Below are 20,214 nucleotides of genomic sequence, written 5' to 3'. Positions count from 1 at the left end.
CTTGGCTTATTCCAGGCCATCAGAAATAGTCACCAATCCAGTTGGAGGGGAAGCCGGAAGCACAATCATCCTGTTAGGGTATATCATGCCCAATGTCATGACCGTGTGATGGCAACCCAGATATGAATGGAATCCTGACAGCACAACTACATCCTCTTGTGGGCTGAGGTACTCAGAATACTCAGCCATTTGTAGTGGGAAATTTAGTAAAGTAAGTGTCCTTTGTAATACTACCAGGGGCCAGTGTAAGGTTTCTGAAGGTTTCTGAAACGCTTGCCTAAAGGCAGGCAATGTATCTGAAGAAACCAGTTACCATGCCTTGGGTACTCGACAAGGAGCGAAACAGAACGGGTCACACAACAGGCATTTAAAATTAAAACAAACAACTTTACATTAGCAAACAATGGCATAGCATGGCACCCATATGTGAAATAATATAGTCTCTCACTCTGTGGTAAGAAAAACAAATGAACAATTGTTGCTTTTAGATCCACAGTACTCTCTGAAAAAGCTGGATGTAAAGATAGAGGCTAATAGAACCAAAATTAAACAGCAATACTACCCGTTCATACAGCAAAGCCTAAAAGGCTGGGAGACATGGATACATTCCCAGACACCAAATCATAGGTCTAAAAAAGGCTTAAGGGGACGGTTTGGGTCTGAACTGGGAATATGAAATTCCATTGATCAAGAAGTCTTAATAAATGAAGCACTGTGAGTTTTTATATTGGACAGACACAAACTCCTCTCAGATCAGCCCTGCTAACACTTGCCCAAACCCAAAGCCTGGCAGCTAACCTATTAACCACCCTGGCCAACAATACACAGCAGGATTGTTTCCAGCAGTCGTTGGCTTTATGGGGAAACTACAGGGTAACATTTCTTTAGCATTTCAGTGTAGACAAGCTCAGCTGTGGCTACAGTCTGTAATCTCAGGAAAACTTAGAAAAAGGAGAGCTGAGGAAATTGCCAAGAGAATTAACTAAATCATGCCTAAAAATGAAACCACAAAGGAATTTGAAAAACACTTCCACACTTGGTGGCAATTGGTCAGTTTCACATAGAATGAACAGAACCCTGCAGTCTTTTACATTAACCATTAAGAATGCAACAAAATACTGTGTAATTCCAGTTTTGGCCCTTGGAGTTATAAGAACTCATGTAACTCTCAGTCCCGTTCAGCATAATGTCTGGGCCATTTTCAACAAGAAAACTGGAAACTGGCAAACTCTTAGTATCAAAGCATGTGTGCCAAGGGATGCACTGAATTTTGTGTGCAAAAATGCAGGGCTTGACAGAGAGGATTGGTGTCTGCACACTGAGGGCAGCCCTTGTATTTGTGAAATGAGCCCAGTAACCCATGCACAGTCACAGGTATGTTATGTGGGAAGGGGATGTGCCTGGGTGAGATCTGCTTGCACAACTATTACAACAGATTCATTTAATGAAACTGCTAATGGTAATAACTTCTCTATTTCTAATTCACAACCAAAAGCGGATATGACTTGAGCTGCACCACACAATAACTTCTCTTCAGATTATGCAGAATGCGTACGATGTGTATCATGAAGCACCCAAATTCCAAACTGGAAGGAACATTGATGTTCCAAAACAAATACTGTACCAGCCTAATATAGAATGGCTAGTGGCAGAAGTCAAAAATGCATCTCACAGAGCCTTATGGACACTCAAATTGGTATCAAAGAAGTTACCAAAATCATCACTAAAATAGAGAAAGATAGAGAACATCATGAGTCAGATGTCTTCTTGTGATGGACAAATCTGCAATCACCAACAGCTCCTCAGATTTTTAGCTTCCTCAGCAAACCAGTTCTAATTTTTAAAAAAATTAACCCTCCTCTAAACCATCATGAACCTATGGATGTGGTAGAAAATTAAAAGAGCAGCATAACAGCACATATGTCCTGTGGACTGTGGAGGAAATCTTGCAAAAGAATTTGCATCAGGATAAAGAGAAAGGGAGGATGAAACAAGGCCTTTGTTTGACACAAGCACAAGCAATTCACATAAGCAAACAAGTACTTAGCACAGACACAGGGAAGTACTTAGCAGCAGTTAGCATAAGAAAAACCTGGCAGGCCTAACTTGACAGGAGAGGGACTTGAAAAAAGCTTTAGACACATTCTAGCAGAAGAAGGAAGGGCAAGTAGGGAATGAGCCCTGTGCAGGGAAGGCATGAGGAAGAAGTGCTGCTTTAGGGCATGGAGACTGCTCTGGCCAGCACCTGGACATCAGCTTCAAGTACAGGAATCTGACAGAATGTATTTCTAACCCCCTGCCTATGCAATCACCTCAGCAGGGTAAAGATGGATGGTATTTTTGATGCAATTCCTACATCAACCCACTGAAATTTATACATGGCAGAGAAGCATTTTGGTGGGGTTCAGACCCTGCCCTCCCGTCAGCTCAAGAAAAGGGCTTTTGGTGGACAGTGCATTTGTCTGCAGATTTCTTTGAATTGGGGAGACCCCTCGGGACTGCTGTATCCTGAGGGAACACCATGGGCCCTGACCTGTGCCTCAGCTTCCAGGACCGCTCTTGGCCAGCATCCTGACGTGGATGCAGGACAGCTGCCAGGCACTGCTGGGACTCAGCGGGACAGGACCGGCTGTCTCGTGTCCACGTAGCCCCCCTCACACAGCCAGGGCCACCCCAAACCCAGACAAAGGCTCACGTGTCAGCAGAGAGGAGCAAGGAGCACTGGGCTCCTCTCAGGGGATCTCAGCGTGGTGCTCCAGTGGGAGGGGCAGGCAGGCCACCCACCTTCAGAGCATCCCCTGCATCAACAGGGCGTGCATTTTGTCCTTTTCATCCCTCCACACCAGAACCAGGCCTGACATCTCCTCCTCTGCAGTTTTTCCACTTAGGACGTCATCTCATGCTTGGCCAGCGCATCAGATGAGGCCGCAATGGCTTCTGATACCACCTCCATGCCAACCACAGCTCCACTGTGTGCTGTTCCTCTTTCACAGGTTGACTTCCCATCAACTGACCAATCCATTGTTTCTCTCAAGGGTCACATTCCCACCAGTTCAACCATAAGGTTTCCTTCACTGTCTGTTCTTCATTATCTTGCTGACGTGCACAGCAGCAGATCAAATGTGGCAGGGCCTTAGACACGATGTGGCTCCTGACACACAGGCTCCTTGTGCCACTGCTGGCCTTCCGTGTGCTCAGCAGGATCTGTACCTGCACAGGATTGTGGAACTGCACCTTCAGCACAGGGACCGTGCCAGCCTGAGCTGCCCTCGTTCCTCTGGTTCTGTGCACAAAACACGGCGTGGCAGAGAACGGCAGCAGGGGCCTGTGTGTCCCAGGGCCCCGGATTTGTTCTGCTGCAGCTCCACAGGGATGCAGGCAAAGTGAAGAAGCCAAACTGTTGAGTAATGGAAGGCGAAGCAAAGGGTTGAGCTGGGAGGGGGAAAAGGGGAAGGGCAGGATCTGAGGACTGGAGGGAAAGAGCCGTGAACAGGGAGGGAGAATGGAGGGAAAAAGAAGGGATGGGCAGAGTCTGAGGGCTGGAGGGAGGGAGCTATCTATAAGCAAGGAGAGGGCTGAAGCCATGCAAGTTTCCCACAGGTTCAGCTGTGCCAATCATCAGCGGTGCCTGGAGCTCCAGCTGGTCTCTTCTGGTCTCAAGGCAGTCTCATCTTCCATGGCATTTGCAGGTCTTCTACAAACTCTGGTTCTTCTGAGCCAGTTCTGCAGCTCTCCCACTGACTATCTGTTGAACTAACATGTATGCCTGGGAAGGGCTGTCATCTCTCCTCAGGGCTTGAAGGGCTGGAATGGAGAGGAACAGAGCCATGGTCAGAGCCTGAATCTGTGGGAATCCTAGGAGACCGTCCTGCCAGGGCCATCCCACCCAGCTCTGGCCATGGCCACAAGAGAGAGGGTGTCAACTGGATCAGCTGTCCACGAATCCACACTCCCACATCCCTGCAATCTCTCTGTGCTCTGCCCATGCCACCCCTCATCCACACAGAGAGCGAGCCTGCCGCAGCCAGGACAGGGATGGCAGCTCCCTGCCCAGGCACTGCAGCTCTCCCTGCCAGCCCCGCTGTCAGCCCGCTGCCCTCACTCACCAGTGTAGATCATCAGGAGCTCTCCTGGCTGCCCCCTCAGGTGCCGCCCGGCCACCCCTGTGAACACAGAGCCTGTCAGGGCGGCAGCGGCACAGCTCCCTGCCAGCGGCGCTGCCAGCGCTGCGGCCACACGCCCTGCTGGCCCGGCAGGGCTCAGCCCGGGCCCTTGCCGCACGCTGCCGCCCAAGGGCACGGCTGCCAGAGGGCGGCAGCAGCGCCCGGGCCAGGCGGGGCTCCACGGCGCCGGGCCCGGATGGCGCTGCCGGGGCAGCGGGCGGGGCTGGGGCCGAGCTGCGGCAGGCCGGGGAGGGAGCCCGGCCTCGGGGCTCACCCATGAACCTGATGGCCGCCTCTCGCAGGGGCTCCTGGGGGCTCTCCAGGTAGCGCAGGGCCCGGCGCAGCTGCTCGGCCGCTCGGCTCGTGTCCTCTGCCAGCTGCAGAGAGCGGCAGCAGGGAAGGCTCGGCGCGGGCTCAGCCCCTGTGGCGGGCGCTCCCTGCGCCCAGCCCCGGCCTCCCCTGCCCGCACAGCCCTGAGGCGCGGCCAGCAGCCGCTGGCGCCAGGCTCCGCACGGGGCAGAGGGCCGGCTGCTGCCCGGGGAGCCGCGGGGCCGCCCCGCAGCACTGGGGCTCCATTGGGAGTCTCATTCCAGAATGAATTTGTGGTAGACTGAAGCCCCTCACTCCCCATGTCGAATAAATTAAATTCCTGCCCCATAGGCCTTATACTACGCAGTACTGTTTGCTTTGATTAATTTCTGGGCATCATTACGCAATGGATTTCAGTAGCATCATCCCAGGAAAGCTTTTGGTCCAGCCCTGCATCCCTATTTCAGACTGTACAGAAATTTTGTGGACTTGTTCCCACTCTACCTGGAATCTTCCAGCACTGCAGATGTTCAGCTATTACAGCCCTACATGGGAGAGACATTAATTCATCCAGGAAATGTTTCCAAGGGCTTTGTGGGCAATCCTTGCTTGGTTTCGGTAGTGAAATTTGTATCCTGGCAATGTTGGAACTCATTGACTTTTTCAGCATGTGTTTGCTGATGTTTGCATCTGGAAATGGAGAAGAGATTGTTGGAAGCTTGATATATTGCGATGCCTGAACTTCCCTGTTTGTGGCTCCCCAGTGCCGTGCTTAGCAGGCACCCAGTTGTGTTTGGACATGAGCTACCACTGTCAGACACGCAGCAGCTGGAGCATTGAACATCAAAGACTGAGCTGACGTTTTTCCCAGAACACAAGGAAACATGGCAGTGCCTCTGTATAATCTGACTGTCCTGTGAAATTCAGCAGCTGGTGGTGTTCAGGTGCTGCTGCTGCTGTTATAGATACACAGTACAATACTGGCCTTTTCAAATGTTGAAATGGATTCTATATGTGTGGTGTTAAAAGAACTTTGCTATAAAGATCTTGTTTTCATTTCTGTTGTTAACTAAAACTTAGAAACAGCTGATGTAGTATGCTTGTGTTAAAATGCCTGCTTGCATGGGATACCATCCAATGAACATGTGATGGGGACAGCTGCTACAGATATGTCAACTATCAGCACTCACGGTCTGAAGAAAATGTGGACCAAAACCTGTCACCGTTGAGTCAGGAACCGAAGTGAAGTGACACATTAACTCTCTTCAGCAGGTTAATGCTGAGTTTATTAGAAAGCCATTCCTTTTTATACACTGTTCCGATACAGGTGGACCTGACTGGTCATTTAATCAACACCCCGTCACCACTGGCTAATTAAGAAGATGCCCTTTGGTAAACATCTTATCAGAAAACAACTGTTCAAAACACCAGCCGCAAGATTGTTTTCATTCTTTCTCTCAGCCTTTTCAAAACTCCCCAGAACAATTCCTGGGAATGTTTATGTGGCCTTCTCACTGACCAGGCTGTCAGTATCCACAAAAGCCCGTAAATGGAGGTGATGATAAGAAAGGACTAAAAGCACAAACAAGGAATACACATGCTCTAAAAAGGCAGACATGAGGAGGAGCCATGCTAAACAGTTCTTGAAACATGGAAACTGGTTTGGAGAAAAGTTCAACATGCATAATTGTTTGTGAATATGTAACAGGCAGATGCAATAGAAATGGTATACAAAGAGTGTTTTCAAAAGAGCTGGGATAGTCTAGGCTGAATGGCAAAAGGCATCCAGTCAAAAATATTTGCTTTATTCTCTCCTATTGTACTTTATTACATTTTCTAATTTTTTTACAGGAGAGTGAACCTTGTTTTTCACACTGCAATCCCTTCTATGAAAAAAATCATGACTAACAGCCTCTGCCTTCTCCCAGACACCAAGTGTTGCAGCAGTGCTCCAGGTGCTCCTGCCAACAGCCCCTGCAGGGAGGAGCACAGCTCCCAGTGCACGTGGGCTTTGGCTCCCTGTGGCACAGAAGCCCCCGGGGGCATAGGTCTCTGGGGCAGGAGAGGGGCAGCAGCACTGCCAGGGCTCGGGGGGTGGCAGCTCTGCTTGGGCGGGGACTCTGCCACACCTGCTGATGGCAGCGCTGCCCGGGCCCCAGGGCTCAGAGCAGCATTGGTGCCCTGGCCCACACGTTCCCTGTGCCTGTCACAGCCGCGGGTTTAGGATGGCCAGCAGCCAGGACGTGTCCCAAGGAGGCCGTGCCAGCTTCCGTGGAAGGCCCCGTGCCCTTGCCAGCGCGGCTGCCTCGGCAGCCCTGGGGGCTCCTTCTGCTGCCCTGAGCCCGCAGAGCAGGGCAGTGTTTGCTGATGGGCTGAGCCCTTCCTAAAGATCCTGTCGGGCTGCCTTAGACACTTGGGGCCAGGGATTCCTTCCAACCGGGGCCACTTTGGGTGGGCTGGGGGCGGCCCCAGGGCAGGTGGCAGTGTGTGCAAGGTTCCTTTGTGACACGCTGCAGCACGGTCACGGTGGCATGGAATGGAGGAGTGTGTCCTTTGTGACACGTGGTGACATAGGAGCTGGGGGTGACAAGAACACTCCACAGCGCTCGGAGCAGGCGACGGGACAGGACGGGACAGAGCGGTGCTGTGAGGAGCCCCCACACAGCGCACTCGTTCGTGTCCGACCCGGAGCTTTTTCCAGACGCTGTTCCTGCAGCTGGCCTTGCGGCCAGACTGTGGCATTTGGTGACTCGGATCTTTTCCAAGACATCTATCCCTGTGGCCTGTGCACTCCAGGCCAGACCGCGGGATTTGGTGACCTGAATCGTTGTTGAGGAGTCTCCTGTGATTTTGGCAGGAGTCCTCAAGACCAAAGTGCAGGTCTTGCTGCTTGCTGTCCTGCTGCCTTCCTGAGGCTTCTCTCTTGCTGGTGCTTTCAGCAACTGCAAGACTTGTTGACTTGGCAATATCCTGAGGAACCTCTATTTAAGGTGCCCTCTAGGCCAGACTCTGACATGGCAGGCAGATTCCTTGGCTTGTTCAAAGTGCTCAGGGGGAAAAAAAAACAAAGGCCCTGGAGCTGCCCCAGCAGAACAGCCTGAAGAGCCGGAGCAGATCCAGACACTGCAGGATGGTGAGTGTCAGAGCTGGGCCACAGGGCGGATGGCTGCAGCCAGTGTGGGCCCATCCCATCCCATCCCATCCCATCCCATCCCATCCCATCCCATCCCATCCCATCCCATCCCATCCCATTCCATCCCATCCCATCCCATCCCATCCCATCCCCTGGGGACATGCCCATGGACAGGACGGAAGAGGGCCCAGGCAGACACCCCACAGTGGCCGTGCTCCATCCCCCTGGGGCATCCCGGGGCTGTCCCTGCCTGGGGAGCGCAGGGCTGGGCTGTGTTCTCCGGCCTCTCCCGCAGCCCCTCAGCTCTGGCTGTGCTCGCTCTTTGCCAGATGCAGCCGTGGAGCGCACACAAGAGCAGCAATCCAGCCGTGGCCGCTTCCACAGAACCCTGAAGGTACCTGCAGCCATCCCATCCATGGGCTGGGCCTGCTGTCCCTGCTCAGCCGAGCACTACGCTTGGAGAATGCCATGGAGCATCTCTGGCTTCCCTGTCCTGCAGATGTTCCGGAAGTTTCTGCGAGTTCAGCACAGAGAGACCGGGACCAGTGCAGCTGAGGGCCCAGCCGAGCCTGACTCGGGGCTGACCGAGCTCCAGGCAGAGCCTGATGTCAGCCTGGATTCAGCTGAGCACTTTCAAGACTCTGACACCATAATGAATGAGGACACAGCAAACGGAGACAAGGCAGTGACTGAGGACGTGGCCATGACAAATGCCAACACTGGAGAGACTGAAGCCACCGCAAATCCTGACACCACGCCCACTCCAACTCTGATCGAGGAATTAATACCAGAGTATTTCAGGGACCCTTGTCTTTCGTCTCAGGAGCAGCTAAGCAGGCTGGGATCAGGCCTGGAGGCCTCCCAGGACTTTGTGCCCCCTCAAGCCGTGATTACTGGGGCCCCTCAGCCTTTGAGGCCAGCACAGTGTGGCGGGAAGGGAAGCTGGGGAAGTTGCTCCCTTGAAGAGCGCTCCAAGTTTCCCCCAGGTGTCCTCCAGGTGCCAGCCATTGTAAGGAACATCCACCAGAGGCTGGTGTCCCATGACACTGTGGATGCCAGGCTGAAAATTGACATTGTGAGGCTGGCTGAAGAACATCCTGTTGATGTGGTGCTGACCCTCCTGCGCTGTGCCCCAACGTGTGACAGGTACGGGGCCCACGTGCCTTGAGAGCTCAGGGCTCACCAGCCTTTAGGGCCCGTGGCCCATCACAGCCCGTCCAATGGGCTCTGCCAGACAGGCAGAGAGCTCCAGGACCCTCGGGCCCCTCTCTTTGCCCAGCCTGCTGCCAATGCTCCCTCCCTGCCCCTCAGGGCACCGGGGCTCTGTCACCTGTGCCCCCACAGCTGCACAGGGCATGCTACTGTGACTGAGACACAATTTAAGAGTAACTAAAAGAAAGAGTAATAAGAGTCAGAACAAAACCTTCGGAACACTTCTCCTCCCCCTACAACCTTTTCTTTCCCACTGACAATGTAAAGAGACCAAACCAAAATTTTGAGTCAGTTTACTACCTCTGCAATAGTCTTTTGTCTCTTTGCTTAAGGAGAGAAGTCCCTCTTATTAATGTTATGGAGACTTTTCCATAAGAAAACAGTTCTCTCGTGGCTCTCAATTTCCATGAATAGCAGCCACCCAGGGAAATGTGCAATGCTGAAATCACTCCCATTTTCCACAAGCTTTTCCCACAGCTGGGTTTATGTGGCATGTCAACTTATGGGCTACTGTTTTAAAGATGAGCTGTTCAAAAGCAAAGTTCTTGTTCTCTAAAATCATCTTCATCTCTAGCAAGAGAGATCTTCTGTTCCTGGGGGCACAGGATCTTCATCACTCTTCTCCCTGTCTCTGTTGAAACTTCTCCAAGAATCACAGCTACTTTAACATCCGCTGACTTTAGCATGGAGGTCTTTGCTCAATACCTACCATTTGAACACTTTCATCTCCCCATACCTTCATGCGTTAGAGGGAAAAAAGTATCATTCTCCATATACAGGAGAATTACAAGAGAATTTTGGCCTAAAACTAAAGGCATCTCCTCATCTTTCCCATCTAGGGCTTGACTTCTTCTTCACAGACCTCAGCCAGGCCTTGGCTGGGCCAGCAGTGTTATCTCTTTGTCGGCCAGAAGGGAAAAGAGGAAGTTCCCCGAGTTTCTTTTGTTTTTAAGATGTGTTTTTCACAGAGGCTTTTGTGTACAGCTTTCCAGATTATCAATTCCCAAAGGCAGCCATTGATTGGTTTCCTAGCAGACACGGAGGAAGCTGCCAGCAGCTTCTCCCAAAACATGATGTCTGGGGTGCACAAAGCAGCACACCTTGGCAGGAGGGTCTCCTAGGATTCATGCAGATGTGGGTGCTGACTGTGGCTCTCTTCTTTGTTCCAGCCATTTCAGTCCCAAGGAAAGACACTAGTCTGTCCCACTGAAACCTGAATATTCACGCCCGGTTTGCCAGAAGAGCTGAAGAATTAGGTCCATCTTCAGGATGCGGTGAACCAGTGTCCCAAGAACAGCACCAGGAGACACTGAACAGGACACCATCTCCCATTGCCACTGGAGCTCCAGGCACAGCTGATGATTGGTACAGCTGAGCCTGTGGGAAGCTCGCATGGCTTCTGGCCTTTCCCTGCCTGTAGATACCTCCCTCCCTCCAGCCCTCAGACACTGCCCATTCCCTCTTCCCCTCCCATATCACCCCTTGTTTTTGGATTTCATTAATAAACGGTTTGGCTTCTTCACTTTGCCTGCATCCCTGTGGAGCTGAAGCGCCGCAAATCCGGGGCCCTGGGACACACAGGCCCCTGCTGCCATTCTCTGCCACGCCGTGTTTTGTGCACATGAACGAGGGCAGGTCAGGCTGGCACGGTCCCTGTGCTGAAGCTGCAGTTCCACAACCCTGTGCAGTTACAGATCTTGCTGAGCACACGGAAGGCCAGCAGTGGCACAAGGAGCCTGTGAGTCAGGAGTGAAGTCGTGTCTAAGTCCTTGCCACATTTGATCCACTGTTGTGCACGTCAGCAAGACAAGAACAGACAGTGAAGGAAACCTTCTGGATGAACTGGTGGGAATGTGACCCTTAGGAGACAATGGATTGGTCAATTGATGGGAAGTTAACCTGTGAAAGAGGAACAGCACCCAATGGAGCTGTGTTTGGCATGGAGGTGGCATCAGAAGCCATTGCAGCCTCTTCTCACGTGCTGACCAAGCATGAGATGACGTTATAACAGGAAAAACTCCACTCCAGAGGAGGAGATGTCAGGCCTGGTTGTGGGGTGGAGGGATGAGAGGGACAAAATGCATGTCCTTCTGATGGGGGGGATGCCCTGAATGTGCGTGGCCTGCCTGCCCCTCCCAATGAAGCATCATGCTGCATCTCCTGCTCAGTGGCTTTTCACCATTCCAGGGTTTGGTACATATTCTTTGTAAGAGCAGCTGATCAAACAAAACTGGATTTCCAATCACAAGTACAATTAAGTCTTTCTGAATAGGAATCCTCCAGAACCTGTGCCACCCCTGATTTTAGAAGAGCCAATCTGAGGATGCTCTGAACCCAGCTGAGAGGGATTCCATGGCAGGCATCCATGGAGAGCACAGGGGCTGGGAATGCTGGAAGTTTTCAAGAATAGCATCCTGAAAGCACGGCAGGGCTCCATCCATGCACAGCATCATCAGGAAGAGGGCAGAACTGATGGAGAAGGAAGACTCGCTCACCATATGATGATCGACAAGTCTCGCCTTTATTCCTGAATCGCCAATTATTATACACCTTTTAATTAGCTCATGCATAGTGCAAATCCCAGCTCACCATTGGCTAATTAGTTATCAGCTATCTATGTGCTGTTTTGGTATAACTACTTACTACTTTCCCAGGCTGTTTGGCTTTACCACCTGTGTCTGTGCATTTCTTCATCCGTGGGCCAAGGACACAGTTTAATTGGAATGGCAACTCCCCTCATTCTCTATCTCAGTCAAATTAATCTCACAGTGACCTTTAGCTCGTAGCTAGCTTGTTACAAAGCTCCCAACATTTCCCCCGTTTTCTTTTTGGGCCAGAAGTGTTGTTTTCCAAGCCCTTCCCATCATATGACTCACTATTCTTTGTACGCAATTAAGCAAGCATGGTAATACAAGCATTAGCAATACTATTACACCTAATATCCCTATAGCATACATTGCTGCTCTGTTCTGCAATACTGCATGACTTACACTTTGTACATCTTGAGACAGCATGTCCAATATCTGTCTGTCTTCTTTGCTTGTTGAATGGTCAACGTTTCTCTTGCTCTTGATAGAGTTACACATTCTTCATTGAAATCCATCTGGACTTTGCACCTGTTAAAACACAAACAAATCCCACGTCCCTGCAGGACTGAAGAATCTTCTCAAAATCCTGGAGGTGAAGAATGGGTCCTGGTTTCATTTTGCAATGTTACATAGAGAAATGTTAAGATAAGAGTAATTAGGAATCAATTTAGATAATACACACAACAACATATACAAGATCAGAAAATTACTAAACACTACAACACTGAACTTTTATCCCAGAGTCTGCGACAGCTGATAAACCTTAAAATGACAGAGAATTGGAGAAATCATGTCCGGATTCATGTTTCCCCCAACTCCTTCTGAAAATAGCTCAGCTATCATAGATGGTCAAATCGCCAAGTCAAACGGACATGAATACTATTTGATGCAGAAAACATCTGGGTTGATTGTCAGTCACTCCATCCAAATAGAGCTAGAGCTTGGCCAGAGCCCAAAATCTAACTGGTGAGTGTCACTTAACACATTTTTTTAAACAGGACTTTTTAAAAACAACTGTTATAAACAAGAAACCTTAGGGTTACAAACTAATCAAACTATCAAACAATTGAATCTTTCTGAAGTTTCTGTCAAGACAGAGATTTTCCAAACACAGCAAACTTCTTGAATTCTCTGCTGGAGTATTCCTGTAATAATAATTAAAAGAACCACAAAACTGGCAATTTGGATAAAAACTTTCAGAAACATCTAAATAGTTAGGAAATAAAAGACAGGATCTTGAAGAGACACGTGTCTTGCAGGTGATCACACAAAAAAAATAGAAAAACACATGAAAGCTGGCTGTAAATACTACAACAATACCTTAATAATAATTCTTATCAAAAAAATCAGAGAATTCACATAATGTAATCAACTTATCAACAGCAAGTGTTCAAGGAAGTTAAGACAACCCCTTTTCTAAACATTCATGTAATATTAACAACAATCACTATCTATCAGCATTACTTATAAAAACTAAAAATAACAAAGGTTATAAACTTAATATAAATAATTCTTAAAACTTTGAATCATTGGGGAATCGACTGATGACCCCATAACAGGGTCTGATTGACCTTTTCCAAATGCTCTGTCTTCCAAGACACCTTGGGTAATTGAATCTTTACTAATACTTTCATCTTTACATGACATTTTGTTTCCCTGGGAATAATTTTTTACAATAAAAGCAGTTCCTCTGGCATTTTGTTACACTGAGATTTCTTACTGATTGACAACAATCATTAACTGAAGGATAACAGGCTGGTAAAGCTGGACAGTTTGCATAGATATTTAAAAACAAAACTGAGAAAGATGACAGATAATTTTAAACACAAATAATTTCACTTAAAATAAGGACAGTACAAAAACAATTAGCACATTTACATCCATTTATCTAATGCCATCTCTTAATGAATAGAAGAAAGCAAAGACCATAAAGACTATAGTATACAGAAATATTACAGTTTAAATCTTCTCACATGTAGTCCAAACAGAAACTAGGAAGTTTACTTAGACTCTGCCCCCCTAAAAGGTTGCTCCCGCCTCAGGCAAGGGAAAGGCAATGAAGTCATCAAACTTAAAGTTATCAAACCGAAATACTCAATCACTTTTAGAAAAGCAAACACATTTACAAAAAAACCTGGTAAACTAACTCTAAAGCCTGTGGAACAGTTGGGTGAAATGCCCCGTATAACATCTGCTGCATGATGAAGCACTGTGTGAATTTGCAGAAGTTTTCCATCCTGATCTTGAAGAAAATTCCTGACCTGTTTTTTCTCAGACACTTGTTTGAATTGCTGCGATGGGCTGGCTGCTGTGGTTGCCAGGCAGCTGTGACAGGGCGGTGCCCTGAGGAATGTCTGCCCACGCCCGTCTCCGCCTGCTTGGGCACAGCTTCAGCCTGCGCCACCTCGGGGGTGCGGAAAGGAACGCCCTCGCCCGGACCCGCGCATCCGTGATCTCCTTTGGGCTCCGCTCCGCCTGGATCTCCGCTCGGGCTGGTTCCCCCTGGCTCTGCGCCAACACCCGCAGCCTGCGGGAGCATGTCCCACACCGCTGGTGCTTTTGTGCGGTTGCAAAAAGTGAAAAAGCCCTCCCAGCTCCAGCTTTCGGGTTTCGCGTTACTGGTGCGTGTCCGCCGCTGCTACCACCGGCACTGCGCTTGACGCTGCCGCGTATTCGGCCCCCGCGTCTCGCCTTGGCTGGCCCGGCCCCGGCTGGCACTTCCCTCACGATCTGTGCTCTTTCCCTACGGACAGCTGCCGTGCGAGTTTTTGTCACCGTGCGTGTCACTGGACCCGCGGTGTGCGTAACCGCCGCCAGCACCGAGCATGCCGCCTCCGCAGCGCTCGGTCCGCTCCGCCGCTGCACCGCTGGGACCGCCGCCAGCACCGAGCATGCCGCCGCCACCATACGCGTTCTCGCCGCCGCGTCCGCCCCGGGCTCTCCCACGGCCCCTGTCGCTTTCCTGGTCCCGAACTTATGCCACTCTGTTAATTCATGTACTATATAAGGATTTTGAGAAACTCCTTGTGCATACTTGTAAGCTAACAACTGTGGGAGCTCTTTCTGCAAGTCTATGTCCTTAATCTGCTGCTTTTTTAAAAAGCAAGTAAATAAATCATATGCTGCTTGCCTTTCCATTTCTAATCAGCGCTGTTGCAAGGCTTTCAGACTCCGGCAGCACGTAGGCTGGGACTATCTATATAGCTCCCAGGGCCGCGAACTCGCAGTGGATCGTTTGCCGTCCCCCCCTTGCTTCAGAGGCACCCGCTCCTACTTCCCGATCCGTGGCAGCCGTGTCCGTCCGTAGTCGTCTTACGGGTTCACGTCGGGGTCAGCCATTTGATAGAGAAGGAAGACTCGTTCACCAGATGATGATCTACAAGTCTCGTCTTTATTCCCGAATCACCAATTATTATACACCCTTTAATTAGCTCATGCATAGTGCAAAATCCCAGCTCACCATTGGCTAATTAGTTATCAGCTATCTACGTGCTGTTTTGGTGTAACTATCACTACTTTTCCCAAGCTGTTTTGCTTTACCACCTGTTTCTGTGCATTTCTTCATCTGTGGGCCAAGGACACAGTTTAATTGGAATGGCAACTCCCCTCATTCTCTATCTCGGTCAAATTAATCTCACTGTGACCTTTAGCTCAGAGCTAGGTTGTTACAAAACTCCCAACAACTATTGATATTGCTAATGCATTTTTCTCCACTCCGCTGGCAGCAGAATGCAGGCCACAGTTTGCCTTCACCTGGAGAAGCTCCAAAACATCTGCACTATATTGATGACATCATTGTATGGGGGAAGACGGCAGCAGAAGTGTTTGAGAAAGGAGAGAAAATTATCCAGATTCTCCTGAAAGCTGGCTTTGCCATCAAGAAGAGCAAAGTCAAGGGACCTGCTCAAGAGATCCAGTTTCTGGGAGTGAAGTGGCAAGACGGACGATGTCAGATTCCCACTGATGTCATCAACAAGATCACAGCAATGTCTCCACCATCCAACAAGAAGGAAACACAAGCTTTCCTAGGTGCCATAGGTTTTTGGAGAATGCACATTCCTGAGTACAGTCAGTTCGTGAGCCCTCTCTATCTAGTCACCCGTAAGAAGAACATTTTCCGCTGAAGCCCTGAGCAGCAACAAGCCTTCGTCCAGATTAAGCAGGAGATCGCTCACGCGGTAGCCCTTAGCCCAGTCAAGACAAAACCAGAAGTGAAAAATATGCTCTACTCTGCAGCCGGGAACCATGGTTTGTCCTGGAGCCTGTGGCAGGAGGTGCCTGGGGAGACTCGAGGCCAACCACTAAGATTTTGGAGTCGAAGATAAGAGGGTCTGAAGCCAACTATACTCCAACAAAAAAAGAATTTTTAGCAGCCTATGAAGGAGTCCAAGCTGCCTCAAAAGTAATAAGCACTGAAGCACAACTCCTCCTGGCACCCCGACTACCAGTACTGGGGTGGATGTTCAAAGCAAAGGTTCCCTCTACCCACCATGCCACCAGTGCTACATGGAGTAAGTGGATTGCTCTCATAACACAGCGCGCCCGTATTGGAAAGCTGAATTGCCCTGGGATTCTGGAAATAATTACAAACTGGCCAGAAGGTGAAAACTTCAGTCTCACTGATGAAGAGGAACAAGAAGTGACACGTGCTGAAGAAGCTCCTCCATATAACCAACTGCCAGCAGAAGAAACACAATATGCTCTTTTTACTGATGGTTCCTGTCTCATGGTAGGAATGAATCGGAAGTGAAAAGCAGCCGTATGGAGCCCCACACGACAGGTTGCAGAGGCCACTGAAGGAGAAGATGGATCAAGCCAACTTGCTGACCTCAAAGCTGTTCAACTGGCCCTGGACATTGCTGAAAGAGAGAGGTGGCCAAAGCTCTACCTCTACACTGATTCATGGATGGTAGCCAACGCTCTGTGGGGATGGCTGGAGAGGTGGAAAGAGGCTAATTGGCAGCGTAGAGGAAAACCAGTTTGGGCTGTTGAAGAGTGGAAAGACATCGCTACCAGGGTAGGGAGGCTACCTGTGAAGGTCCGCCATGTAGATGCCCATGTCCCCAAGAGTAGAGCCAATGAGGAGCACCAAAACAATGAGCAGGTAGACCAGGCTGCAAAGATAGGGGTGTCCAAGATAGACCTAGACTGGGAGCACAAGGGAGAGTTATTCCTAGCTCGAGGGGCCCATGATGCCTCAGGTCATCAGGGCTGAGAGATGCCACCTATAAGTGGGCACGAGACTGAGGGGTGGATTTAACCATGGACAGTATTTCTCAGGTTATCCATGACTGTGAGACGTGTGCTGCCATCAAACAGGCCAAGAGGGTGAAGCCCCTATGGTATGGTGGGCGGTGGTCCAAGTACAAGTATGGGGAGGCCTGGCAGATTGACTACATCACACTGCCCCAGAAACGCCAAGGCAAGCGCTACGTGCTCACAATGGTAGAAGCCACCACGGGATGGTTGGAGACCTACCCTGTGCCTCATGCTACTGCCCAGAACACCATCCTGCGCCTGGAAAAGCAAGTCCTGTGGAGACATGGTACCCCTGAGAGGATTGAGTCAGACAATGGGACTCATTTCAAGAACAGCCTTATCAGCACCTGGACCAGAGAATATGGCATTGAGTGCGTGTACCGTATCCCCTACCATGCACCAGCTGCGGGCAAAGTGGAAAGGTACAATGGGCTGCTAAAAAGCACCTTAAAAGCCTTAGGTGGGGGATCTTTCAAAAATTGGGAGCAGCATCTGGCAAAGACCACCTGGTTAGTTAATACCCGAGGCTCTACTAACCGAGTGGGCCCTGCCCAATATGAGCCTTTGCACAGTATAGATGGAAACAAAGTCCCAGTGGTACATGTCAGTGGTTTGTTAGGGAAGACAGTTTGGATCAATCCTGCCTCGAGTACAGACAAACCCATTCGCGGGGTTGTTTTTGCTCAGGGACCAGGTTGCACATGGTGGATAATGCAAAAAGATGGAAGAACACAATGTGTACCTCAGGGAGATCTGATTGTTGGGTGAGAACCATGTATAAATATCACTGTTTGCTGAATGTTGCCACCATTGTCTGTGTATAGCTGTATATTAGATGTATAATGTATGTGTTTGTAGACTTCAAATATATATTAGTTTTAGTAGTAAGCCGACGATATGGGGATAAGGGGTGGAATGTCCTGGGTTGACTATATGACGCTTTAATCCCCAATCGTCTTGTTCTCTTTATACTGAAGAATAATTTTTACACCTTTAAGACTCTCTTCCAAACAGTGAAGAGGGCAGGGAAGAAGCGCACAGCTTGTTTTCAGACTGCTCTCACTCCTCCACATTCCTGCTCCTGGACTGTGTTGTCTGCGGATGGACAGACAGACGGACAGAGCTCCTTTTTTCCCTTTTTCTTGCTTTTAGTTAGTTTTAGCTAGCTGAGGCAAAGAAGTTCTCCGGATTGTGATTTTTTCCTTTTTTCTTGGACCTGGTCAAGCCTGCTCTGCACTGAACACCCAGAAGAGCGCCGGCAGCTCCACCTGTGGCCCCCTGGCCAGGCCTGGGCAGCAGCATTTCCAGCACCAGAGAGACTGATCAAAGACTGAGTGAGCCAAGCTGCAACCCGGGGAGGGGACTGTTCTGAGTTTGCTTTCCTTGGATCAGTGAGAAGTTTTATTGCTTAATATTGTTTGGTTTCTATTGTTTAATAAACAGGTTTCTTTCCATTTTTCTGCAAGGAGATATTTTCTCCCGAACTGGTTGGAGGGGGGAGGGGCAATTGAATCTGCTTTTGTAGAGAAGCCCCTTTGGGGGTTATCTCCCAAACTTGCCCTAAACCAGGACAAATACAGTTAGTGGCGCCCAACGCGTGGCTTGAGAAAATGGAAAAAAACCTTTTATTGATTGCAGGTGTCCCTGTCTGTGATGTCCACTGTTCCTGGAAGAAAAGCAAGTGCCACGGTCACTCCAGTCAGGCACAGAGGGTTCTTGCATGTGCCCCCAGGCTGGCAGACACTGGCACAGCAGCAGGACTCTGCTACCAGAACTGAGCCTGGCTGGGTCTGGGATGGAGCTTGTGTGGAGCAAAGCAGGCACAGGACAGGCTGTGGATGGCCACCAGAATCCAGTGCCCTGGGTACAATGTCCCTGAGCAGGGAGCACCCAGCCCAGCCCCAGCCTGGCAGCAGGAGACCCACTCTGCCTGTCCTGCTGCTGGCATTGGTCTTCAGCCCAAGATCACGACCTCTTCCTCACCTTTTCAATCAATGTCCATGTCCTCAATGGACTCTTCCATATCAACATCCATCTCCTCTTCCTCATCCACATCCACGTCCATCTCTTCCTCTCCAGAGTCTTCTCCGTCAATTTCCATCTCCTCATCCATATCAATCTTTGTATCCACCTCCATCTCCTCCTCTCCGTCTGGGACAGCCTGCAGAGGTAGCAAAACCTCAGAGTGGGCTCCCTGTCCCACTCCATCCCCACAGAGCTCCAGCCCACCTGGGCAGGTGGGGGGTGTCCACCTCCATGGAATGGCACCATACCTTCCTCAGGACAAATGGGAGCATCCTGCAGGGCTGGATGATGAAATCCAGGCACTCAGGAGCTGTCAGGAATGATCGGGGTATCGGGGGGATAAGAGGAGTGAAAGGCGAGGGCAGGAGCAAGGTGCAGAGCGTGTCAACACAGCGGCCAACGGTTGTGTTGTGCCCTTTGCTGGGCGCTGGACGTTCCAGCTGGAGCATGGGCTGTGACATCACGGTTCCCAGGCTCCATCTGAAGTGGACAGTGGAGACCATGGAATGATGGAGTCCCTGAACGGTTGGGCTTGGAAGGGAGTCTGAAGAACAAAATCTTGTTCCAAGCTGAGCAATCTTCCCCCAGAGCAGGCTGCTCAGAGCCCTGTTCCCAAGGATGGGGCATGCACAGTCTCTGTGCACAGCCCGGGCCAGTGCCCCACCACCCCCAGTGGAAAAGAGCAGCTTCCTTAGATGCAGCTTCCATCAACCTGCTGCAGCTGAAAGCCATCCCCCTTGTCCTGTCAGCACAGGCCCTGCTGAACACTCTGTCCCCTTCTTTCCTGTGGGAGCCTTCCAGTCCTGCACAGCCACAGGGATGCCTCCCAGTGTCTCCTGTCTCCAGGCTGAGCATCCCCAGCCCCACTTGCCCAGCAGTCAGTCACATCAGGGCCAGTCAAGGCTGAAGGGTAGCAAATAGCATCAGGAACTGCGAGATGCAAGCTTTAGACCCAGCTTTGTCTCTAAATGTACAAAATTAATAACAGTGGATGGGAAGATGGTGGGACACTGGTTCTGTTCTAACTGGTGATTTATTTTTCTTCTTTTCTGTCATGCTGACCCAGGTTTTTCTGTTGGAAAGGAAGCTTGGCACAATGTCCATTGTCTTCTCCATTTGTGAAACACCAAGCGGAGTCTGGGCAGGCTGATGATGCAGAGCAAAACCTGAAAATATACTAGTGATCCTGAGCCTAGGGGATGCAGCTAAACCCAGCCAAAAGGAATTTCTGAAAAGATTATCCTGGTTTACATTATCTTGAGTTTGGCTTTGCCAACTTCACCAGTCATTTATGAAAAAGCAAACAAAAAACTCAAGCCAAATCAGACATAAACACAAACAAACAAACAAACAAACAAACAAACAAACAAACCCATGCAGCAAACCAATCAAACAAATAGATAAAAAAAACCCCAAATAAAACCAAAGGGAATGAAGAGTTAGTACTAGTTGTGAGGATAGCACAGCAGGCAAATGGCTGCTTCCCACAGGATCATCATCAAAAGCCACATAGAACAGCTGCTCC

The 20,214-nt window shown here is 49.9% G+C and overlaps 1 protein-coding gene and 1 long non-coding RNA gene across 3 annotated transcripts; one reads left to right on the top strand and one right to left on the bottom strand.

Annotated features, from left to right (window-relative positions):
- Positions 1-7,087: 7,087 nt before the first annotated feature.
- On the top strand, positions 7,088-10,344 carry LOC135278351 (uncharacterized). Of its 2 annotated transcripts, XM_064384910.1 has the most exons (4): positions 7,088-7,605; positions 7,935-7,999; positions 8,105-8,751; positions 9,987-10,344. In XM_064384910.1, the coding sequence occupies exons 3-4, from the start codon at positions 8,105-8,107 to the stop codon at positions 10,012-10,014; spliced, it is 675 nt and encodes a 224-aa protein (XP_064240980.1). In that variant the 5' UTR covers positions 7,088-7,605; positions 7,935-7,999; the 3' UTR covers positions 10,015-10,344. The 2 variants fall into 2 exon arrangements, with proteins under 2 accessions (XP_064240980.1, XP_064240978.1); XM_064384908.1 differs by having other exon boundaries at positions 7,935-8,751.
- A 975-nt stretch (positions 10,345-11,319) lies between these two features.
- LOC135278352 (uncharacterized) lies at positions 11,320-19,084 on the bottom strand. Its single transcript, XR_010345865.1, has 3 exons — positions 18,938-19,084; positions 18,648-18,825; positions 11,320-11,933 (listed from the first exon to the last, which is right to left on the bottom strand). It is a non-coding gene; the product is annotated as an uncharacterized LOC135278352 (long non-coding RNA).
- Positions 19,085-20,214: the final 1,130 nt, after the last annotated feature.

This window comes from Passer domesticus, chromosome 11 (assembly GCF_036417665.1).
Source record: "Passer domesticus isolate bPasDom1 chromosome 11, bPasDom1.hap1, whole genome shotgun sequence".
In the NCBI taxonomy this organism is placed as follows: domain Eukaryota; kingdom Metazoa; phylum Chordata; class Aves; order Passeriformes; family Passeridae; genus Passer; species Passer domesticus.
The sequence above is the reverse complement of the archived record's forward strand: the minus strand, read 5'-3'. Positions and strand labels throughout refer to the sequence as shown.